The sequence below is a fragment of the Solanum dulcamara genome, chromosome 8 (assembly GCF_947179165.1).
Source record: "Solanum dulcamara chromosome 8, daSolDulc1.2, whole genome shotgun sequence".
Classification (NCBI taxonomy): Eukaryota; Viridiplantae; Streptophyta; class Magnoliopsida; order Solanales; family Solanaceae; genus Solanum; species Solanum dulcamara.
Window position 1 is genome coordinate 50,839,763 of NC_077244.1, and position 25,522 is coordinate 50,865,284.

At 34.9% G+C, this 25,522-nt stretch overlaps 2 protein-coding genes, 1 long non-coding RNA gene and 1 pseudogene across 4 annotated transcripts; 2 read left to right on the plus strand and 2 right to left on the minus strand.

Annotated features, from left to right (window-relative positions):
* Nucleotides 1-4,404: 4,404 nt before the first annotated feature.
* On the minus strand, nt 4,405-6,205 carry LOC129901064 (uncharacterized). Its single transcript, XR_008769749.1, has 3 exons — nt 6,124-6,205; nt 5,263-5,386; nt 4,405-4,551 (listed from the first exon to the last, which is right to left on the minus strand). It is a non-coding gene; the product is annotated as an uncharacterized LOC129901064 (long non-coding RNA).
* A 605-nt stretch (nt 6,206-6,810) lies between these two features.
* LOC129900434 (B3 domain-containing protein Os01g0234100-like) lies at nt 6,811-9,445 on the plus strand. 2 transcript variants are annotated; one of them, XM_055975407.1, is made up of 7 exons: nt 6,811-7,090; nt 7,195-7,269; nt 7,614-7,648; nt 7,740-7,890; nt 7,967-8,173; nt 8,409-8,499; nt 8,598-9,445. In XM_055975407.1, exons 1-7 carry the CDS (start codon nt 7,046-7,048, stop codon nt 9,338-9,340), a joined length of 1,347 nt encoding a protein of 448 aa, XP_055831382.1. In that variant the 5' UTR covers nt 6,811-7,045; the 3' UTR covers nt 9,341-9,445. The 2 variants fall into 2 exon arrangements, with proteins under 2 accessions (XP_055831382.1, XP_055831383.1); XM_055975408.1 differs by lacking the exons at nt 6,811-7,090; nt 7,195-7,269 and adding an exon at nt 7,367-7,484.
* Nucleotides 9,446-15,002: 5,557 nt separating this feature from the next.
* On the plus strand, nt 15,003-16,627 carry LOC129899937 (uncharacterized; annotated as a pseudogene).
* A 926-nt stretch (nt 16,628-17,553) lies between these two features.
* LOC129900474 (uncharacterized) lies at nt 17,554-24,802 on the minus strand. Its single transcript, XM_055975458.1, has 5 exons — nt 24,515-24,802; nt 21,468-21,609; nt 20,478-20,704; nt 18,695-18,952; nt 17,554-18,105 (listed from the first exon to the last, which is right to left on the minus strand). The coding sequence occupies exons 1-5, from the start codon at nt 24,755-24,757 to the stop codon at nt 17,788-17,790; spliced, it is 1,188 nt and encodes a 395-aa protein (XP_055831433.1). The 5' UTR covers nt 24,758-24,802; the 3' UTR covers nt 17,554-17,787.
* Between the last annotated feature and the right edge of the window lie 720 nt (nt 24,803-25,522).

Consider the following 25,522-nt stretch of genomic DNA (forward strand, 5'->3'; position numbering starts at 1 on the left):
ATGAAGATTATATTGATAGCTCAGACTGTGATAGTGATAATAACACAAATGTGGTAGATGTAGAAGCTGTTAGGGGTGTTGATCAACCAGGAAGAAGGAAGAGTAAAAATTTCAGATATGATGCTGAATGTGAAGTCTCTATTTTTGAACTTAGAATGATTTTTGAAAATGCTAAACAATTTAGAAAGGCTTTGGCAAATTATTCAGTAGAAAATAATTATCAGATTAAGTTAAGTCCTAATAAAACTCATAGAGTGAGGGCTAAATGTAAATTCAAAAAAAAATGCAAATGGTTGTGTTATGGTGCAACTGATAGAGATTCTGGTAACTTTTTGATCAAGAACTACCATCCTATACATAATTGTTCTCCATCAAATAAGAACAAAATATGTACAAGTAAATTCCTAGCAAACAAATTCAGGGATGAAATAACTAAACAATCATCCATAAAGATTTGGGAAATACAAGAATTGTACAGGAAGAAGTTATGATTGTATGTGGGTAAGACCATCTGTTACAAGGCAAAACTAATGATTCTTAGAAAATCCATGGGTGACTGGAATATGGAGTTTGCAAGATTATGTGATTATGCTGAGGTTATAAAACAGACCAATCCTGGTAGTTCTGGTTTTTTAAGAATGGATGGAGAAACTACACCAGGAAAGAATTTGTTTGTGTACTTCTATGTGTGCTTGGAGGCATTGAAAAGGGGGTGAAAGGAAGGATGTAGAAGAATAATAGGATTTGATGAATGTTTCTTAAAGGGTGCTTGCAATGGTGAACTTCTAGTAGCAGTTGGCAAGGATGGAAACAATCAGATGTTTTCTATAGCCTGGGTAGTTATAGATAAGGAAACTAAGCATAGTTGGAGTTTCTTCATCAATTACTTGAAACAGGACCTGCAGTTGGGTACTGGACAGGGTCTTACTGTGATGGCAGATATGCAAAAGGTAATTACATATTACATTTGCTAAAGCTATCAGATTATCTATTAAGTATTAAATTGCATTTTATTTTCTTTGCAAGGTTTTCATGCAGCAGTTACTGAACTGCTACCAAATGCTGAAGTTAGAATGTGTGCTAGACACATTTGGTCTAATTGGAATCAAACCTAGAAAGGAGAGGAAAGGAGAAAATAATTTTGGAGATGTTCAAAGTCAAGTTTTAAAGTGAAGTTCAAGGATGAGCTTCATAAAATGAGCAAACTTGGTAAGGATATTTGTGATGACTTATTGCATTATCCAAAGGTGTCATGGGTTAAGGTATTCTTTCAAGAGCATTTCAAATATAATGTAGTTGAAAATAACATATGTGAGACCTTTAACTCATGGATCATATCATGTAGACACAAATCTATAATAACCATGTTGGAGGAAATTAGGAGAAAGATAATGACAAGAACTGTGGACATGATCAAGTTTGCCAACACCTGGATATCTGATATTGCACCTATGACTAAACTTATCTTAGAGGAGAATAAGGACAAGTCTAGGACATGCAAGGTGCTTTGGAATGCTAATGTTGGGTTTGAGATTGGAGAAGGGGAGTACAAGCATACAGTTAACTTGGCTGATAGAGTTTGTAGTTGTAGAACTTGGCAACTGAGAGGCATTCTATGCCAACATGCTATTGCTGCTTTGTGCCACATAGAACAGGAGCCTTAACCTCTTGTGGAGTATTGGTATAAGAAGGATACCTTCTTAAAGGCTTATAGTCATTTCATCCAACCAATTCCAAATATGAAGATGTGGCCTGAAACTAACAATCTAAGGATTGAACCTCTTGAACCTAAATCAATGTCTGGCAGACCTATAAGAAATAGAAGAAAGGGCAAAGATGAACCAAGAAAGAAGTATGGAAAAATGTCTAAACAAGGGGTGAAACAGACTTGTTCCATGTGTAAACAACAAGGTCATAACAAGAGATATTGCAAGGTAACTTTATTTATACTTGCTTGTATCTTTTTAATCACTTGTTGAATTTTTAATGAACATATATTTTGTGGTTAAATATTCAGGTTGCTACTCAAAGTTCAGAAGCAGCTATTCATAACTCATAATTTACTGGTCAAAGCTCACAAGGAAGTAGCCAACCCCAACCAAAAAACTTCAGTCAACCTGAACCAACAACATTCAGCCAACCTGCATCAACTACATCAAGCAAGCATGCTTCTTCAACAACAGTTTGTGCTGATACAAGTAGAGTTAAGAGGGTGAATAATACAAGCTCAAGCCAACCACCATCATATGTGGATACAAGTATTTCTTTTACAAAAGGAATAACAAGTCAAATACCTCAGAGGAGAAAAGAAACTGTTAGACAAAAGAGAGGAGTTGCAACAACTGAAGAAGACTATGTAGGAGGAAGGACAAAGAAGCCATCATATGGTGGATCAAGTAATGTTGGATTTGACAGATTCACAAGTGCAAGTGGAACCCAAATACTCAATGTATGTTATTTTGTCCTTTGGTTACATACTAATCTTCAGTAGTGCAACATACTAATTTTGGTTTCTCGTTTTCTATAAAAACAGTCAGGAACTTTAAGTCAAAGAATTCTGCCAACAGATTCAAATTTTAAGGATGCAAGTTCAACAGGCATAGACCTTGATTTTAAGCCTAGAGGCTTGAGATGGAAAAATAGAGATGCTGTCACTATCAACCAGTTATAGAAAATGGCAAACAAAAAGAAGTAACAGCAGCTTGAAGTTTTGAATACTAACTGCGGATTGCTTAATAGTTTAACATAAATTTGTGGATTGTGTAATGTATTCAGTTTTGAGGATTGTGTAACCTTGTTAAACCAGTCCACTGATCTTCGTATTTAGCATAATGCTAACTTTGAGTTCATTGTTGATTATGTTTTTATAGTTGCAATGTGATATTATTAAATGTTTTTGGTATTAAATTTTTGAAGTCTCTATTTTTGTTGTTAGTATTAACCAGTCCACTCAATTTGAGTTACATTGTGCAGAGATTTTGAATTTTTAATAAGTGAAATATGTATTCACATCAACAAGATGTGAATTGTGAATTGTATACAACAATAACATCAAAATACATACAAATGTGGCCTAGCTAGAAATTAACAGCAACAACAACAACAACAACACGAAGATTATTTTTTCACAGCAACAACAATATCACCCTTACATTAACTTTACAGCAACTTTACAGCAACAACAACATCAAAATAATACTGCAAAACATAAGCAACTTTATAGCAGATTCTTGAACAAAACATAATGTTACTTTAAGGCAAAAAGCACAACACATTTTAACAATTAGGCTTCAATCTCCATATTCCAAACACTACCAACCCAGCAGCGATCACACCAATAATAAATATATTTTTTGCTTGATTTATTTTTTCATCAAAAGCCTTGACTTTCTTCAACAAACTCTAGATCACCTTATTTGCTTGAGGAGGGTGTAGATATTCATACCAATAAAAAAATCACAGCCACCCATTTTCTACAAAATTAATCAGAAAAAAACTTAGAAGCCCACAATTAAAAGAAAATACTTATTCCTCTTTTGTTGTACTTACATGAAATAAATGGAGCTTTAACATTCACATTGAATAAAAGTTGCAATATATGAGTAAAAATATCAATATAAAGAATTACTTTACCTTTGAAAGTTTACAAGTAAAAAATCTACGACCTGAATTTAGTTGAGTCCAAGAAGTCTTTAATAGTGCTTCATTACCATATTTACAATATCGACATTCATCCAAAGAGGCCATAGAAGAGTTGGAGAAGATCGACATGGAAGTGTAGGAGAAGAGTGAGAGAAAAACAAAGAAGAAGAGAGAAAAATAAAGAACAAGAGAGAACTAATTTTTGTCCTAAATCAGAGAAACAATCTAAGAAATTTGGGCAAAAATGAAGAAGAAGATGCATAAATATATAGACAAGAGGGATATGACCGTTATAGGCCAAGTCTGATGCCACATCAGCTGAAAAAATAGCTTCTACGCACCTCTAGTAAGTGCAAAACACGCGAAGGTCCAGCTGATTAAAAAGTGTCAAAATGACACAATAGACCCTTACATTAGGTGTCTAAAATGAACATATCTTAGTTTATGTGTGTAGCATCCCCTTTTAGGAGAATGCCACTTACGAAATAAAAACTAATTATTACTATTATTTTACCCTCAAAAAACAAACTTATTGAAATACGATATAGGAGTTTTATTTTAAAAAAATGATTTCCAATTCAACAATACTGCAGGTCCATAAAATACACAAAACTTCAAATAAGTAATTATCACAGAAATATTATCTTCCTTCGTGCATAATGACAAGTCAAAATATAACCTAGTACATTGCATAACTTGAGTTAAAAGCACACTCTAAAATAACAAAATTTGTCACTTAATTCAAGTTACAAGCCTTCAAAATTTCGTACATAAGTGCCACACATGTATCATGTACAAGTCCCCAAAATAATATACAAAAACTAGATGTATATGCATATGTGATCTTCAAAAGAGCTCCCAAAAAGTCTACTCCACATGGCCATCTTCATATCCCGTCTCGCACATCACCTATGATAGGAAACAACTATCGCTAAGCATAAAGCTTAGTGGTGTATAATCTTTGGACTTAGAGCCATTAAAAATTCTCCAATTTCCTTTTTCATCATAAGCGGTTAAATAAGGTAGCATTAAGTCCAAGTGAACAAGTATATCAAGTATCGAATACAAATCTTGGAGAGTTTCAAAATATCAATACTAATATTCAAAGGCTTAAGTACCAAGGATGCTTACAATTCAATTCAAAAGAGTAGTCAAATAATCAATTTCACCCCATATGTACGTCATGCCTTCATACTAAGCACAATCAATATCAAGATGGAATGAAGCCCCGAAATCAAGAAGTGTCCATATCAAGAAGGGTTGTCACCCAAAATTCAAGAAGATCAAAGACCATGTTGAAAGTGGCTTTTCACTCGTACTCAAAAATGGACGAAAATCCATCGTCAAGACGAAATGTAAATCCAAAGTCAAGATGGCCAAGATCTGAATCGAGAGGCATGCCAATATAGATGACAAGTCACCGTAACAAGAAGGAAAAATTCCCAACAAGAATGCAAAATGATTAAGCAATTCGTACAGGTGGGCGATTCAGCGAAAGTTTTGCAATACTTGAGATAATAGTCATACCAAAATACAAAACAAGGAGTAAGGAAACAACCCAACAAAATACTTCAAATTTCAGAAAAATAAAATATTTCAAGTTCAAGTTTATACACGAACCTTGGCGTTTTAGCACACAACAAGTTCTACCACCACTCGAGGAGTTCAATTTCTCTATGTCATAGATCAACCAAAATCCACTTCGTCAAACGGTTCCTCTTAGCTTGTATAAGAGAATATACACCTTAAATACACAATAAAATATCTACTTAAGTTTAAAAGTTCCAGCATATCGAAACTAAACATAAAATCACTGAAAATCAGCCCAAAGTATCAAAACGGAAATTCTGGGCATCACTACTGTCTTGTATTGCTGCTCAATTTTGAAGGGGTAAATTGGAGAATTAGGCTTTGTGTCCTCAAATAAAGTTATAGCTATATATCTTAGGGTCATATACAACTTTGAATCACCCCTACAGCAATTATGTACAACAAGATATGCTCAAAATACCCACAGCAGTTCATGTAGGATTTTTAGACCAAAATCTGGGCAGCACCTCCCCTGTACTTCATCACCCTTTTTCGAGTCAATAAAAGCAAAACTGGATTTTGGATCCTAAATAAAAGTTATAGCCCTATGAAATAGATTTCCAAAACATCTTGAATCACTCAAAACTAAGTTTTACACAAGGAGTTATACTACAATTACTAACAGCAGTCCCAACCAAAAATGGGTTTGCAAGCAAAGTTTATTCCCCCAATTTCGACAACAACAACTTATCAAGAACATCAACAACAATATAAACAATCATTATTCTTCATAACTTAACTAATTCCACCCATTTAATCCAACCAAAACAGCCCCTAATCCATAAATTCCAACAAAGCCACAAACAAGTTTATAACACTATTTTCTCCGTTCTAATCCGTTAAATCTCTAAACAAGCTTGATAATAAGGAAAAACAACACCTCAATCTTACCTTGAAGTATAAGTCAACCACCTTAATACACTCCTTCTTCTCTGATTTTTATCTCAAAGTGAATACAACGCAACGTGCAACGTTTTTCTCTTCACGAGCTTCGGAAATCGGGACTCGAATTTGGGTCAAAAATGGCTTTTAATTCTCTCTCTCTCTCTCTGTCTCTCTCTATGGTGTTCTGGAAGTGTATTGAATGAAAGGAAAGAGATAAGGCTGAACTTATCTCTTACATGGTAAGAAATATGGGCTGACCCGACTTAGAATCGGGTTGGGCCAAACTTTCTGCCCATCTTGACCCTTCTTCCTTACAATGTTCATAACGTTTTATTACGATGTCATATATAAGCCCATTATATATGGTTGGAAAGTTATTTCAATTATCTACAACTTTCATTTTATGGGTTTTCCCAAATTTTCAAATTTTGCTAGGGTTATGTCCTCCTGAAGTCAGATCACCCAAAAACATAACTTAAAAAATATAAATATTTTTTTGAAGAAAAAAAAAATTCTTAAAAATAAATTGGGGTGTTACAATGTGTCTAAGTGAAAGTTGACGCCAACCATAAGGGGCCAGCGATAAAATTAAAAAATTCGTTATTTTTTAAACTCGGTGTCAAATTAAATTAAATTACTTTTTTTTTAAATACGAAGAATGAACTGTACAAGTGAGAAAGATTTGAACTTTCCTCGATGCCTTTTTCCTCCCCCCAAAAAAAAAAAGAAAGTCCAAAACCCAAAAATAAAATAAAATTGAAACGGTAAAAAAGAGCATTGGGAAAAGGAAACAAATCATTCCGTACCTAGTAATTCAAATTTTGGCTCCAATTTAAGCCTTTCTCACTTCTCCTAAACAGCCAGCCATGTCACTTCTCCATTTAAAATAAACAAAATGTAAGAAAATTTCCAGTGAACCGTTTTTGAAATGGCGATCTCATCCAAGAAAAGCCCTGCTCTTTCTCCCGCAGAGGTACGCAATCTCCTTCTATTATTGTTTTCATCCTGATCAATATTTGTTTATAATGATTTTGTCCCATGTTTGTAATTTGTTCTCCCATTTGATGGCATAACCAGAAAAGGGCACTGGAAATCAAGAAAAAGGCACTGGAAATCAAGAAAAAGTTTTTGCCTCCTAGTAAAACCAACAAGGTGACAACCATTTTTTTACTCCTCCTGTTCATAAATAAGCACCTTTTTATATTAATTTTTGCTTCAAATGTATGAACTATGTTCTTGGAGGTGTGGGTGATCTTCAACTTTTGTACCGCTTTTGACTTTTGATCTTCAAGTTTTGCCAAGGGCAAGCAAAGGTCAAAAGATCAAGACCGTTCATTTCCAAGGTCATTAGGTGTCATTTCTTGAATGTATGCTACTGTAAATATTGGATTTCTGGTCATACCCCTTGTTTTTCAATTAGCAAATTACTGTTCCTGCAATTTGATTTGATGATCACTTTAAAACTAATTAATGTACCTGTAAAATTCTTTTGTCAGGTGGTAAATGGAAATAAAAAGAAGGTTCAAATATGGTCAGTGTCAAAACTGCAAAAACTTACTGTTAATTTAATTTCATGGTTTTGTTATCTTTCTGATAATGCTTTTGATTCTTGATTTTACTAGCATTGAAAAGAAGCCACAGAAACAGAGCTCTGTTGATGCAAATTCATCCGCCATGTTGCGAGCTGTACAAGTCCAAACAAATTTACCTTGTCAATTTCCTAGTTTTGTCAAGTATATGCTTCCTTCACATGTCAGTGGGGGATTTTGGTTGGTAAGTCGAATTTTTTCTTGAAAAAAATTAGAATTTTTGTTAGTGCTGTGGTCTTATTTTTTGGCGACTACAACAGGGTTTCCCGAAGAAATTTTGCTCTTGCCATTTGCCAAAACATGACGACATTGTTGTTTTAATCGATGAAAATGACAAAGAATCTCCAACCAAGTACCTTGTTGATAAGAATGGATTAAGTGGGGGTTGGAGAGGTTTCTCCATTGCTCACAACCTTGTTGAAGGGGATGTTTTGGTCTTCCAATTGATCCAACCCTCCAAATTTAAGGTAACACCTTAAATTTGTTGTCGTTTTTTGATTTGTTGGTGCCATCCTAAAGGAAATATGCTATCGCGTACAATAGACACAATGTGGTTCGATCTTTTTTCAGACCCGAGTTAGTGCATTGGACTATCTTTTTATCCTAAAGTGACATCGTTAATATTCTTTGTATGTTTGCAATTTTATGATGTCCCAAAGGGACAGTAAAACAATGGCCTAATTGTTGTTTCCCCTGTTTTAGGTATACATAATAAGAGAAAATAGCTTGACAGAAATTGATGGTGCTATTAGTCTTCTAAATCTGGATTTTCGTGCTAGACCAATCAAATCTGGTATGGTTACAAGCAGTTTTTATTTTTATTTTTAATTTCTATGACAATCAAGATGTACAACGTGACGTTATATTTGCTGATATTATTATTTCAATGAGATCATGATGAAGAGATGAAAATCTGTGAAGCAAAAGAGGAGAAATACTTGGAGCCTCCTATCCTAGATATTAATCAAGATGGCAAAAAAGAGGAAGCCATGTTGTTACCAAACTCGGACCATGGCCCTGTAACAGATCAATGTGGAAATGATAGCGATAATGGCTCTGAAGTTTTAGAAGGCATTAGATTTTCAGAATCAAGAGTTGAATTCAAAGATGTGAAAGACTATTCTGGTTTCAGCATTCTTGTCGATGGCCTGATCATCGACTCAGAGGTTCCTGCATTGCACATTCGGACCAAATACTATGGTCTTTGTCGCAGCCAAAATTCATTTCTCCATGATCATTTACTTGGTGGCCTAAATGTCAAGTTAGCTGCTGGAATGATTACTGAAACTGTGAACATTGCTGATGCCATTAGAGCTTGTAAGATATCGACCCCTCGTGATTATCTTGAGACTTGGGACAATACATTGAAAGGGTTTGAGTGTTTAGGCATGAATGTTGGATTTTTACGCGCAAGGCTAAGTAAGCTTGTTAGTTTGTCATGTGAATCAAAAGATATTCTTGCATCAAAGAAAGTTGAGCTAGCTGAAGCAAAAGAGGAAATGAGGATTCTTGAAGTAAAGGTTTTGAAAGTGAAAGAGATGATAAAGAATGTAGATTCTGAAATTGAGGCTTTAACAAAGAAAGATGCAAACTTTGAGCTCAATTTTAAGGCATTGGCAACTGCTCCATGGTGAAGAAAAAATGGCCCTAATTAATATTAGTGTATAATTGGTTTAACTTTTTGTAAATGACTGACAAGCTTACTATCTAGTATGAAATTAAATATTTATTAGTTCGAAGTCTGACTATTATTACATTTGGTAAGCCCATCATTCTTGTTCCATATAATTAAGGAACAAGAATTAAAATTCCAATTATTTTGTTATTTAAATGAGTAAATCTTGAATATTCCTCTTTCGAAATACTCTCAGAAAGAATGATCACTACTAAAAGCAAAAAGTTTTTTTCCACCGTGCATTAGTGAGAAATTTGTGCTAGAGAGCATAATTTTTTCATCAAATCAATTTACTGAGAAAATGCATAATGTAAAACAGATTTTCACTTAAATAATTATTACTTTTTTTTTTCTGATTCAATTTAAATATTTGTGGAAATAATCACTAAACATTTTTTAGTGGACATTCAAATGAGAAAATAGTGATATTTTTAGTAGTGGACAGAATATTTCAATTGTTATATATTTATGCATAGACTCGAAAGAAAGTATATGTGAGGTATTATAAATATACAATGAAAATACTTACTATGGTAGTTGAGAGATCAAACATATGTATAAGCTGCGATAATGTATACTATTCTCAATTAACAGAAATACACTTTGATAGCACTGTGATTATCACAATGGAGGGAAGGAGTGTTGGTGAAGTGGGGGAGCTATTGTGGAGGAAGGAATGTCAAATGAACACCAATAAGTCAGAAAATTATAGTTTGTGTATCAATTTGTAGTATTATCTTCATTTTTAATTCAAGAAATAAGAGAAAATTATCAATATTAGGGTGACTATTTTGTTTTCAAGCTCATATATTGCTAATAATTAGCTTCTTTTTTAGTTTTCGAATTTTCACTATTTCAAACAAAGGGTCTCTTATTTGTGGAGTAGATATTGTTTTAATGACAATGAGTATACTATCTTTTAAATTTTTTCATCACTTAATAAAAGAAGAAAACAATGTATATAAACATAGTATCACTCCAAAAAAATGTTGGTCATTTTCATGTAAGAATTAGTCATGTCATAAAATATCAAAATTTAGATAATGACAATCATATAATGTATAAAATAATCTTGGAATTATATTAAGTAGTCTTTTTTGTACTTTTGATATTTTTTTCCCTTCATATTATATTGTAATGACCCTCTAAGTTAATTTTTTTTTCCGTATTTCGGTGCCTAGAGCTTTTCTATAACTGTTCCAAGTCATTTATGACTTGCTGGGACTGACAAGACCCTCACCGAGCAGTTCATTTGGTTTTTATGTAAGTTTCTGTGATTTGGAGCTTTAGATGTTTAGATATTTGACTTCGATCAAAATTTCAGGTAAACAACCTCAGAATGTAATCTGATTGTTCTGTTAGCTCCTAAACATCGACTTCAGTCTATAATTACCTTTGATTCGGCTCCGAGACTTTCAGACTCATTTCGAGCTATCTTGTGTTTTTTTGTTAAAATGAAGCATTGGGTGTGGGATTCACTTTTTGTCTAGACGGCCTCCATTGAAAATTTCGATATTTTCTTCGAGTCCAGAATATCTAATTTGATAGGGTAACATAGTTCATTTGCATGTTCGCGGTTCTGAAGGAATCCCGAGTGTCCCATCAGAGCATTTCTCAATTCACAAGTTTGAGTTTGGTGCACCAAGAATTAGCCTTCGCGTTCGCGAGCTTGGAGCTACGTTCGCAAAGACCAACGAAATTGATCTTTCTGATCACGATCTTAGCATCGCATCCGTGAAGGTCATTTTTTGGTCTTCGCAATCGGGGCTTTGAGCCTTGCGATTGCGATGAGCAAGTGTCAGGCCTATTAATTGTTGGTTCAGCAATTTTCAATTCATTTCTCTTAACATTTTCCTCCATAACAACTGATTGTTAGCTCATTTTTGAGAGAAAATCTTTGTGAACTGCTGGAAATTGTTTGGGCATTGCTTAGGGATGTAGTAGGGGTTGTTAGTATCGCCTTTATCTAGTAAGTTTTCATCAAATCCCCTTCTTTCGATTCCTAAATTGTGTGTTCTTGGGCATTATGATCAGGGGCAGTTTTAAGATTCGTTTAGGCTTAAATTTTTATCCATCTTCGGAGCACAAGTTCATTGAGCTGGTGCGCATCTATTGGTGGAGTCAATCTGTGATTCCCGCGGGTGGATCCTATGGGCCCATTTTTTACCTGATTTTAGGCCTGAGATTTTTTTATGGCAATGTGGGTATTGATTCGCTCATATTGAAGTGTAGATCGTTAATTAATTTAAAAGTGTGACATCATTCAGAGGCTGCTCTAAAGAAAAAAACTCTATGTTAGTGGATTTTGAAACACGCGTGTTTGGCTTCGAGGTAAGCTACGACTTACTAATCTTAGACTTAGCTTGATTATTGTTTAATTAGTATGATGAATTGCTAATTTTTGGGCTGGGTTAGCTAGCATGACTCTTGTTGTTATCCTTATTTTTCCGTTAGTCTTCCTTCGAGTTTATTCAGGAGTAGTATTGCATATCCTTACCTTTATTATTATTATTGCTCTCGTGATCTAGTTATGAGTTGAAATTGCCTTGTTATCACTTAGTTAGGGCATTAGACTAGGATTGGCTAGTGTGTGCCTTAGACTTTAGCCGTTGTGGCTAGTATAGTTTAGATTTGGGTTAGATGTGACCTTTCAAGTTGGACTTTGAGCTTCGAAAAACCTTCTTGATATCGGTATTGACTAATTGCGGCTTGCTCGGTGCTTAGTCTTGCCCTAGATGGTTGGTCCTGCTTTTCTGTGATTGGATCCTCCCGACGTAAGATTTCGTGAAGGGTCGGCCCTTGTGTGATGCCCTTCCATCATCGATTCTTGAAGGGGCTAGCTATTTTTTTGGGGGGAGAAGCTAGATTTTTGGTATTTATTTTGATGTAAGATTCTGAGATTGATTAGCTATTCCAATGAAAAATCTAGGGAGATGCTTAGTCTTATTGTGGCTTTTCGATGTAAAATTTTGGAAAGGACTAGCTTTCAAGGTAAGATTTTGGAAGCTAGGTTTGTGGGGTTATCCCAATGTAAGATTTTGTAAATGACCGGCCCTTATGATGTAAGATTCTCGAAGAGGTTGTCCTTCATTGTAGCAATCCTAATTTAAGATTCAAGGATGAGTTATACGTTCTTTGTGACTATTCTGATGTCAGATTTTGGGCTTCCTTGAGTTTATGGCTGATGCTCTTGGTTGTTCCTGGTACTGTTCTTCCTTAATATTAGCTCTTGTGTGTATTCTTCAGGCTTATGGGAGTTCGGTCAAATTTATTTCCTCTATCTTGTCTTGAATGCACCTTTAATTTTGAGCTTATGGAGGTCTAGTTAGGTTTTAGTTAGCTTAGATTACTTAAGTTTGACTTTAGATTCTCCCCATGCAACTTATGATTTATTTTACGATTATGATTGTCTTTTCGAGCTCAGTCAGCTTATGTTGCATATGATATTCTATATTACATATATAAATATACATATACCCCATACATAAAAAATATATTAAAGATATTTCTTTACTTTTTCTATAACTCAACATATTTTTAACTACAAATGGTTTTGAAGTTACTTTACTTTATTTTCCATACTTTATTCAAAATTACAACTTGTTAAACATTTTCTTTTAACATGTAATAATGGAAAAAGTAATTCCCTAGTTAATCAAATTAAAATTTAAGGACTATCTTCAAATATAATATGAGGGATGTGTAATATCTTCCTCTCTAAATAAATAAGATTTTTACTTAGAATTTCACTTATTTTCACAGATCAAAATGGAATTTATATACAAATAATTTTTTAAATATTTTTCTAAAAATTAAGTGGTGACTGTAAACCCTATTTAAAATCAAGTAGAAGAGATAGATATTGCAAACATATTTTGATTTCAACTCTCTAGCCCTTTGACGAAATGGATTATCATTGATAAGTTGGCAATGAGGATATTTGATCATATATATTAGTGGGTTTTGAATTGGCTTATTTTATGTAGGTTTTGGCTATTAAACATTTTTTTCATTTTTGAAAGTGTTTGAAAAACACAAAAAGTTTTTTTAAGCGCTTTTCTTTATTAGGCTTGAAAGTACAAAAAAAGAAAAATTACACAAAATAGATTCAATTGTGAAACTATTTATTCAAATTTGACTCAATCTAAACTATTTACTTTTAATAGACTCATGACCCAAACTATTTACTCTTTTAGTCTAATTTCTCCCTTTTAATATCACTTAATATCACGCATAACGTCATGCTGACATCAGCATCACTGCTATAAAATAATCCTATATGATACTCCATTGGTATATTGATACCATATCGGTATCATATAGGATTGAACTTGATTCTCTGTTATACTCCGTCGATATATTGAAAACCTATCGGCATCATGTAGGATTGAACTCTTTTTTTAAGAAATAAAAATAAAACAATTAAGAGAAAATTATTTAAATCACAATCTTATTTATTAAACTCTAAATTAGTACATATATTCTATGATGCTCCGTCGGTATATTGATACTATATCGGTATCATATAGGACTGAGTTTAATCCTCTATGATATTTTGTCGGTATATTGATACCCTATTGGTATCATGTAGGGTTGGCGCTGACATCAAAATGATGTCAGCGCGCGAATTTTAAAATAAATTTATGTCATTTTAAAATAAAAGGAGGATATGAAAGTAATGAGACATTTAAGGATAAATACTTTTCCTTTTTGGGGTATAAGTGTTATTCCCCCCCCCCCCCCCAAAATAAAAAGTCAAAAGCCAAAACTTGGGTGTTCTCAACTTATGAATTTTAGCTTTTAACCTATAAGTCACTTAAAAAATGTCAATTTAGTTAGCCATTGCATATTCTCGTTGTTTTATATTTTGACAACATCTTGATATTGATATTCCACGATAAAAACCTATTTGTATCGCTGTTTACATCAGATCAATAAATACATAACATGTACAAATAGACCTCTAACACTTAATCATGGTAATCATCATACACTCTTGCCTCATTAAATCACTTAAATATAATTGATTAAAATGGTTATTTAGTGGATACACTAAATGCGAGTAAATATTTACCATAATCTAAATGAAAGTAGTAGCGCTTAGAAGACATGTAGAAAGATCCTACGAGCCAATACGATCATAAAATCTACGTGGAACCTTTTTTTTTTTTCTCTGTGAGACGTGTTAGTTTTACCCTATTAATACAGAATATTTATAGATAAATCTCAATTTAAGAAAAGTAGTAATTGTTGGTGCATATATTTGCTTCTTTGAATAAAATTTCTTGCCGATGCATATTGTTTCTCCTGTCAAAGAAATTGCAATCACTGCTCTATCATTTTATTTGGAAGCTACTTCTCAAGAAAGATACGTGTATATGGAGAAGATAAGATTTTAAGGAAAGTGTTGTATCTAGATTTATGGCCAAGACAAAGTGATGCCACATGTGTTGAAGTTTAATACTCCTAGAAAGAGGGCAAACATTGGATAGAACACTGACTTGGGAAAAGGAGCACATGAAAGGAAACTTATCAAAGGAACTTTGCACGTCTCTTAAATAATAATAATAATAATTGACATCAATATTTCACTATGATATCTATATAACATTGAAAATCCCATGACTTATCTTTCTCTGACCCTAACTATTGTTGTGGGTCTAGAGATTGTCTTGCTAATTTTTATAGCAAAGGTAGAGGCTACTCCCCCTGGAATAGCTAACCAATATCCTAGCTATTCTCATTGCTCAGATGATGAAATCAAACAATGTAAAGATCTTCCTCATGTATGTCCCAAGTTCTGTCCTACTGGTTGCATAACGGAGTGTCGTTCTTGCAAGCCTATTTGTGTTGATGGCCCAATGCCACCAACTACCTCGTCTCCTCCTCCACTTTCTCCGCCTTATCAAACACCAACTCCGAAGAAGGCCAAGTGCAAGAACAAGTACTACCCCAGTTGTTATAATCTCGAATTTTCGTGCCCTAGCTCTTGCCCTAGTGGTTGTCATGTTCATTGTGTCTATTGCAAACCTGTTTGTAGTAAGTCATTTCCTTATTACTCTTCTATTTCATACGACTATATTCAATCCTTTTTTCAGTCTGCTTTAAAAAAATGATACATTTCTATATTTGAAACTCTTTAATTTTAACTTCATAGCAATCTTATAGTCATAAAGAAGTAGAGGTGAATTTGGCATGTTATATATTTGCTTATGTGTCAAAAAAGTTTTTTTTTTCTTCTTAAATTGTGTACAATACTGCTATATGAAATGAAGTAGAGAAAGTATAAAATTGTTCAAGCCTTTGTTCAACTAAATTATGTACATTTATCAGAATTTCATTTGGGATGCAGAGTGTGACATGCCTGGAGCAGTTTGCCAAGATCCTCGTTTTATCGGCGGTGATGGAATCACCTTTTACTTCCATGGCTAGAAGGACAAAGATTTTTGCCTAGTTTCAGACCCTAAATTCCACATCAATGCTCATTTCATAGGAAGACGAAATGGGAACATGAAGAGAGACTTCACTTGGGTACAATCCATTGGTATCCTTTATGGTTCTCACAAGATCTCAATTGGTGCACTAAAAACATCAACATGGGATTATTATATCGACCGTCTTTCCCTCCACTTTGACGATACACCCATACTTCTTCGTGATGAGGAAGGAGCTAGGTGGCAATCTGATGAAATTGTACCCATGGCCTCCATTACTAGAATTAGCAACACAAACGACGTTGTCCTAGAAGTTGAAAGTGTTTTCAAGATCACTGCCAAGGTTGTACCTATTACAAAACAAGAATCTCCAGTTCATAACCATGGCATAACAAAAGATGACTGTTTGCTCATCTTGAACTTAGGTTCAAGTTTTTCTCTTTAAGTGACGAAGTGAACGGTGTTCTAGGACAAACGTATAAGAAGAACTATGTGACAAAAGTTAAGAGACGAAGTGAATGGTGTTATAGGACAAAAGTATAAGAAGAACTATGTGAGAAAAGTTAAGATGGGTGTTTTAATGCCCGCAATGGGAGGTGACAGAGAGTTTTTAACGTTGGGACTCTTTGATGCTGATTGTTATGTGACTAAGTTTCAAACAAATGGAGAAGAAACTCTTTGATGCTGATTGTTATGTGACTAAGTTTCAAACAAATGGAGAAGAAACTGATAATGAGACCGGCTTTGCTTTGGAGATGCCGAGCTTGAAGTGCACTAGTGGGATTTATGGAAGTGGAGTTGTTTGCAAATGATAGAATATTGATTGCTAATTTCTAATGAAATTAACCTCTGGGTATCATGATCAACACATCGTTGAAATAAGGTTAGATACCAATAATAATGGAGATTTAAGCTGTAAGAATTCGTAGCAATCTTTTAAAAAAATTGTGAAGTGATGTAGAGGTGTGTGGGAGCAAAATCTTGTGTTTTGAAGGTCCTAGGGAAGTTTAGTAGTGGGGAGAAGTGATAAGTTGGGATTAACTCAAATTGTTCAAGGATTGAAAATGGCATTAGCTACCTATGTTCCAACTTCAAACAATCATATCTCTCGCAAAGATTAAAATATAGAAGAAGCTAAAATTCCATCTCTGACGGTAACTTCCAGATTTCCAATTTCTCTTGCTTTTGGTGATCATGTGTCTCCGATGGGGATATATACTCGCATTTAGTTGTTAATGATAACAAAGACGCTGCAAGTAATCAAACCCCTCAGATAAAAGGAACAACCCAAGGGAAAAGGAAAAGGGAAGACAACCAACAATGATAAGGTAGACAAGGCACCAAAGGAGAAAAGCAACTCAATTGAGTGAAGACGAGAAAAGACTGCGCAATCTCAGACACATACCAACACTGGCAATGCCAAAAATTACAAACAAAAGGAGACAAAAAAGGATCACACCAGTCAGGGCAAGGGGGGTAACTTGGAAACTGAACAAGTTCAAGTTGACACTGAGGAAACGAAACAAAGGGAAAGGAAGAAGAAGAAGAAGAAGAAAACCAAGCAAATCACTAAGTTCAAAAACAAAATGCATGCCTTCAGGAAGAAAAAACCACTTATGTTTGACGATATGCTTAAACGCATCTAATTGCCTTTTCTATCTGTATTGTATTGGTTCATGGAAATTGGACCACAACTCTATTGATTATGAGACAAAATAAGCTATCACGCTCAAAGTAAGCTAGGAAGAACCTGAAGGAACTAATATCATGATGCTCATTCACATACAGAAGGCTGATATTGAACTCAGAATCCACTCAGTAAACACCAGGCAAATACAACAGACTATTGCAACACAATGACAAGTGAAAATCCGCAAAGAATGTACATAGGCATTTATTATGGTTCAGCTCAGACTTGAAGTCCACTATGCCTTTTAATACATTTCATGTTGGCAGTAAACAAAGTAGACTACTACTGAGCACCATCTGGAATCAGTATAACTGATCCAGATGTTTTCCTGTTCTCAAGGTCAGCATGTGCTTGTGCCGCCTGAGACAAGGGATAAGTATGATTGATACGGACGCGTAAGACACCTGATGCTGCATTTGCAAATACCTCTCCGGCAGTTTCCAGTAGTTCATCCCTCGTTATTGTGTAATGCATCATTGTAGGCCTCGTCAGAAATAGCGATTTCACTGCAAGAGCTGATAAAGGTACTGGATCTGGTGAACCAGATGACTGCCCGAAACTCACCATGTATCCACGAGTTTTTAAGCAGTCTAATGATCCCTGATCACAAACATTTCCTAATCAAAGGCTATTCAGGAACAGGAAACAAGCACAATAAATTTTTTCTACTCCTGGTCACCCAAGCCTTTTTCCATCATAGTTTTCTTGTTCATTTTCCTACAGGCTAAAGATGTTGCATTCAATTTCCCCTGGATAGTTGGCTTATTGCTAGTTTGCAGTTAATGATTTAGCAAGTTATAATTGTCTTAAAATCAATTTTAATCTCCAACAGTTAAAGAGATTCTGTTATATCCAAACACAAACCTACATGAACAAACTTCACCATTCTGATGAAAGCATTGCTTTTTCCATCATAGTTTTCTTGTTCATTTTCCTACAGGCTAAAGATGTTGCATTCAATTTCCCCTGGATAGTTGGCTTATTGCTAGTTTGCAGTTAATGATTTAGCAAGTTATAATTGTCTTAAAATCAATTTTAATCTCCAACAGTTAAAGAGATTCTGTTATATCCAAACACAAACCTACATGAACAAACTTCACCATTCTGATGAAAGAAATTGCTTTTCTGAAAGCTCTTGTATTGATTTAGGCTAACTTGGTCGATAAAGAATGAATATAAATGCCAATACCTGAAAGGTATCTTTTCCAACAGAATCATATACAACTTCAACTCCTTGGCCAGATGTGATCTCATTGACACGAGTGACAAAATCCTCTTCCTTATAGATTATGACATGATGACACCCATCATCTTTCGCTTGGGCTGCCTTCTCTTTAGTTGATGCAGTACCAATGACTGTAGCACCAAGGGCATTTGCCCATTGGCACAATAGGGAGCCAACTCCACCTGCTGCAGCATGAATAAGTACTGTGTGCCCACGTTCAACCTGTAAAACAATGCAAGACAGTATAAATTTGATGAAAGTACAGAAGCTATATCTTAGTAAGCAATTATGAAAATGAGAGAAAAAGCTATTCAATTAAAAAGAATTTTAAAGAATAAAGTTTCAAATGAAAAGGAAATGGATGATGAAATTCCAAGAAGACAGCAAATTCCAATTTGTTACACAAACATTACATGCCAAAATCATTGAAAGGTAACTTCTTTTTCTGAGAAAAAATGAGGCTAGAAAGGTCACTTCTTTTCCTTTCAGCTCTCTTAAAATTACCAATCTGGGAAGCAGAGCTGGTTCACGTTCAGCATGTCGGATTTATTATAGCACACTATTCTACAAACTGGACTGCATCAACCTCCAAATTTAATTTAGAAGCATTTTGTCCCCCTTCCCATGGTTTGGGATTCCCAAGTAATTCTGTAAATCTCTAAGAATCCAATTTATGGGGCACCTGATTCTGATCAGGAGAGTGCAGAGATACTTTATGTTAAGTTCTTAACCTTGTAGAAACTGGAAAACAATGCACTCATAATAAAATGTATTCCATAATCTTCGCATTTTCAAGCATTCAATTTATTCATATTTAAAATTTTCTGATGTTTTATCTGCTTCACTAACTAGCTGCAAACAATCAATTAAACTAGCATAGAATATTGGCCATTTCACAGTTCTCCAAAGTGCTTTGGTACAGAGAATATCAGGATTTTAGGAGCATAGCCATCCAGAACACAGATCTGCCCGATACATTGGAATCAAAAATGGAGTAGGGATGGTGCTTATGTCTTTGTAACACTGATAGGACAGTCTTCCATTATCTCAAAAAAATTCATATGAAATATAAAATCTGGAAATCTTCAAAAAGAAGAAGAGGAAAAGATCCATAATCATCTGTGGTACGCCTATCCAGATTACTAGCCCTCAAATTCTAAATCACACACCTAATATCACAAGCAACAATATTGGTCTTCTCAAGACACACCACTGGGGACTATGACTTCTACTTCTTCAAGTTGTAGTTACTCATGCAATAACTATGAGAAACACATGATGCAGTAGTCAAAAGCAATAGGACCTAGCAACCTGCTGGATCACCAAGAAATAGATTGATTTACTTAGAAAAAGGAGAATATGGATAAAGAAACTTCAATCACGGGATATGTATCTAATTGCTAATCATTTATTAGTACTGCAGTTAATATCTAAAGGTTGAATTTCCAGTAATAAGAGATAATCAAATAATATTCTATATCTTCCCTTAATTGTCCTCATATATGATTACATTGATTAACATGTAGGGAAAAACATCAAAATCATAAAACAAACACTCATTCATGCCCATGTCAGAGTTGAGGACTTATTTTTTAAAACTGGCTTTGTAAGAGTTGAGGACTTCTTCCGCACTAGATAATCTGAATCATCTAGTTTGTATATAAGCATGTCTACTTTAACTAAAGGAGAAACAGATGGAAAAAAGAATAGAGGAAACTCGGCTGCTGTAAGACTATGATGTACATACTTTGAAGCAGCGGCGCAGAAGGAACTGAGCAGTCATGCCCTTGAGAAGTATGGATGCTGCAACAATGGGGTCAATTGAGGGAGGAACAGGCACAACTTTATCAGCAGGAAGGATCTGTTCCTCAGCATATGCACCCATCGGATGGCCGGCATATGCAACAATATCACCAACTTTCCTCCCAGTCAATCCAGGACCAACAGCTGTTACAACCCCTACAGCCTCCATACCTGACATAAAGAATTTATTTCTAGCTTCAATCCCAACTGAATGCTACCTAAATAATGCTTCTATCATGTTCTATAACTCCATATATTAGAATCTAGAATGTCCGAAGAGATGAGAAAAGAGGTTGAACTGTACAAATACACACAGTTGATGACTTGATACACAAAAAAAAACCTCTCTAGACGAAACAAGAACCTCACTATTTAAGTGTCGATGGTGATGATGAGAAGTACATGGCCCTGTCTTTGTTTTTTTGTTGGATAAGTATATGGATCAGACTTGTGGTAAAGCAGAATCTTTATGCATCTATTTACTTTACCTCTTTAGTCTTTACTGCCTGTGAATCATTGGCTAAATGGCAGATTTTCAGTACTGAAAAACTAGTTTTAAAGTGGAAAACAACAAGTTAGGCTTGAGTGGTAGGACATAGTAATCAACGAAGAGCTTTAGGGAATTGAAACTCAGCATAGATCTGGAGATTGCCGGATAGGGAAAACCTCTGGTCCTCCACATGGAGAAAACCTATTTAACTTTCAAACAAACAGATCATCCCATGTTTGGTGGAGATATTCATGCCGAAGTAGATGCAGGCTTTTCTTTTTGCATATGATGCAGTCCCAAAGCTAATCATAACCAGCAGAAGATATTCAAATTACAGGATGCCTCAAATAGGATCTTCATTTAAAAATAGGATCATATTATACGTAAAATGTTCGTAAACATATAGAAGAAGAGAAAATAATTGACAGAGGGGAATGAAAGCACCTGGTGTAAAGGGAAATGCAGCAGCTTTGTAAACTCCTTTCCGGAAATATATGTCAATGAAGTTGAGGCCAATGGCCTTATTTTTCACCCTGATCTCTCCATCTTTTGGGTCTCCCAGTTCAACGTCCTCCCATTTGAGTACCTACAAAACAATAGCCTTGTTAATAATTGGTTAATATAAATTAAAAAAGAAGGCCTTGTCGTTAATATATCCTGCTTCCTCTAAACACATAAAAAGTTGAACAATGAATTTATCACACTAAAAATAGTTTTATGTCCAAAGAATTGGAAGATCCATCAATTAAGATTCTAATTTAAAAACATGAATGTGACAGCAGATCCAATGATAACAAAGCAAAATAACACTGGAGATCTTAGAATAACTTATGTGTTCCTAAAGATGAGGGTGGTATTGGTATCGGATACATGAATGACATCTCCAACACCTTAGCCATCAAAAGATGGTGGAGGTTCAGGACTCAGCATTCTTTATGGGCTGATTTCAAGAGGGCCAAATATTGTAATAGGGTTCATCCAGTGTCCAAGGCATGGACAAGTGGAAACTCTCAAGCATGTAAATCTCTAATTAAAGCTAGGGAGGACACTGAAATAAACATTCTTTGGATTTTTAATGATGGTTGTTGCAGCATGTGGTGGAATAATTGCACTGAGAAGGGTGCTTTGGCAGTCCTTTATCCTGATAAAATTGATAACATCAAGGCTAATGTCAGTGACTATATTGACAATGACATCATTGACATGTATATACAATACATCGAGGTACGAGCAGGTGGAGTCACCTATAACAAGAGTTATCAGGCGAATATAGGCATGCCACATTTTGAGGCACTCTATGTATGCAAGTGCAGGACTCCCCTATGCTGGGTAAGTGGAATTTGGAGAAGCTTTATGAGGTGGTCCCAGATTACATGACTCAACATATTAACAACATTCCCATTGGAGATCAAGAAAGTCATGAGTTTGCCATCTGGAATGTTACCCAAGATGGCCATTGCATCAATTCTTCAGCATGGCATAGGCAGAAGGACACCACTCTTGACAAGGTATGTCATAAATGTTTACATTTTAAAATTTCATTTCTTACTTGGAGATTTATTCTTAAAAAGTTACCTTTCGATGAGATTCTCCATAATGTTGATAAACAATTAGTCTCTAGATGCTTTTGTTGTGCTACACCTACTTGTGATACAAAAAATCATGTTTTTATTGATGGTGATGCTGCTTGTTATGTTTGGAACTTCTTTGGTAACCCTCTGGGAGTTAGACATCACTCTTGATCTATAAAAGGAATTTTCAATATGTGGTGGGATGTTAAGACTAACATACATTAACTGATTCAAAAAATAGTTCCTATTTTTATTTGTTGGAAAATTTGGAGGAGCTGGACTTTTTGTGAATTCTGGTGACCAGAAAAGATTTGTTACTTCCGATATGGAAGTGCATATCCTGTGGAACATAAAGACAGACATATCAGTGGCATTTCCAAGCTGTGATATTTCAGGCAACTGAACTCAACTATGTCAAAGAATTGACATAGAAGAGGTTGCCTAACCCATGAAGCACTAAAGAGAAGAGGTTTGCAGGTTTGCTCAAGGTGTTCTCTTTGTGACAAGGAAGCAGAGGTAAACAACCACCTCTTCCCACATTGCATAACAACTGTAAATCTGTGGAACATGTTTTGTGTATGCTTGGAGTAAGCTGGACAATGCCTAAGAACACTTTTGATTTGCTGAGGAGCTGGGAGACAATTGGAAGAAGAAATTCTGAGGAAGACTGGTAGAAACTAATTCCAGCCTATATTTGGTGGACCTTATGGAAAGAAAGAAATGCAAGGTGTTTTGAGGGCAAAAGCAACAACATCCAGAGGATCAGGATGAAGTGCATTAGCCTTCTTTATTTTTGATGTAAACAAGATATGCTGGGGGATATTAATTTGTTAGTTGACTTCATAGGAAAACTATAAAACCTTGGATCTGACTGGCTGTTTCTTTTTTGCAATCCCCAGTGAAGGTTGTAACTACACATCTCATCGCTTTTGGACGATGTTTTCATATGAATACAAAGTTACCTTTATCCAAAAAAAAAAACTATGTCAAAGAATTGAAATATTCAGACCAGTCATCAGTTGTCTGTTACTTGGATCAAACCAATGCTTGGAAGGATTGAAGTTAACACTGATGGTGATGGAAGCTAACAGAGCAGGTATTGGTGGCATGGTGAGGAATGATTCTGGCAACCTGATCACGCTCTTTTCAGTCGCCACTCAATGTAAAAGTAAGTAACAATCAGGCAGAGGCTATGGCTGCTATGTATGAGATTAACTGATGTAAACAGGCTGGATTCAATATTTATGACCTTGAATTGGAGTCCTTAGTGATCACTGACATGATCAATAACAAAGTCACTAATTATCACAAGCTCAAAGGTATATTATCAGAGACATCATCAAGGGTATCAATGTTGCTTATGTGAAGATTTCATACTGTTTTAGGGAAGGCAATCAAGTGGCCAACTTCTTATCCAAACAAGCCTCTTCAAGTGGAAACTAGACCTTCTTCTACTCTTAGAGGTGAAAGGATTATTTCAATTCAACTAGATAGATGGCAACTCCCTAGTATTATAAGAAGATAAGACAAAAGTAACTTCTTTGTGAGTTTATACTCTTATTCTAATTATATGAAAGGTATTGTATTTTCAATCTTTTCATCTTTTGCAAAGATTGAATTTTCAATCTTTACTTTTGCAGAGGTAAGGTCCATGGGTGTGGCAGAGGGGGTTAAACATATGAATAAGTAAACTCACAAACTAATCCCCATGGCCCCATGTATAAATAATCTCCTTTTGCATATATATATATAGACATGGAAGAGGTCAAATAAAACGCCCACACCAAAAGGCTCGATGCCCGAACGTGATGGTTTAAAATTAATATAGACCAAAATTAAAAACCATTAGCATTTTTTTTTCCTTTTGATAATATAACCAAGTTAAAAAAAGAAGAGAGATGATTAAAAAAAAAAATAGACCTCAGGGCCACCAAGTTCATGAACCCTAATGACTTTGACCATCGTTGGTACTGATACAGAGTGAGCTCTTACTGCTAATCTGATAGTGGAAGGAATACACTTGCGGCTTTTTTGGTTAGGGATAATAGTTGTGGTGAAGCCACTAGAAAGAGAAATGAAAGAATTTGGTAGAAGAAGATTATGAATAGGGTGACAAGGAAATGATGTTAATCGCATGACCGCAGAGAGACAGATCAGCACCATTTAAGTCGTAACAACTCGGAGGACGCAAACGCCCAAATACCAAAACAAACAAAAACTTGTTATAAACTAACTAACTTGAAAATTTTATAAAGGAAGAAGAACAAGAGAATATATATATAGAAAGTATTAATATAGAAATAGCAGTAATATAGAGAGTAGTAGTAATTCTCTTCTTGTTTTTACATTGAAGTATAAGGCTATATTTATAGCTATATATACAACTGGAGAAAAATATTAGTGGGCAATTTACCCACTTAAAAAGTAAATGGACTATCCATCATTGTAAAGTGGACAACCATTTTACTTGGTTGATAATACTCCCCCTTGGATGTCCACGAGAAATGTGTCTTATTAAAACTTTACAAAAAAAAATAATATACATTGTTATTCTGAACATCCATAGATGTTGTGTCTCGTTAAAACCTTATTAGGAAAAACCCAGTGGAAAAAAGCCTAATGAAGGAAAAAGAGTACACACATCTGATAATACACCTTGAGTGCTGCCTCATTAAAAACCTTATCAGGAAAACCCAGTGGGACAAAACCTTGACTAAGGAAAAAAAAAGTACAGTGCGTATTTTGCTCCCCCTGATGAAAATATCATTTAATATCTCGAAGACGACGCATTTCAATTTTGTTTCTCATTTTCTCAAAGGTTGAAGTTGGCAATGCTTTGGTGAACATATCCGCCAAATTGTCACTTGAACGAATTTGTTGGACATCTATTTCACCCTTCTTTTGAAGATCATGAGTGAAAAAGAATTT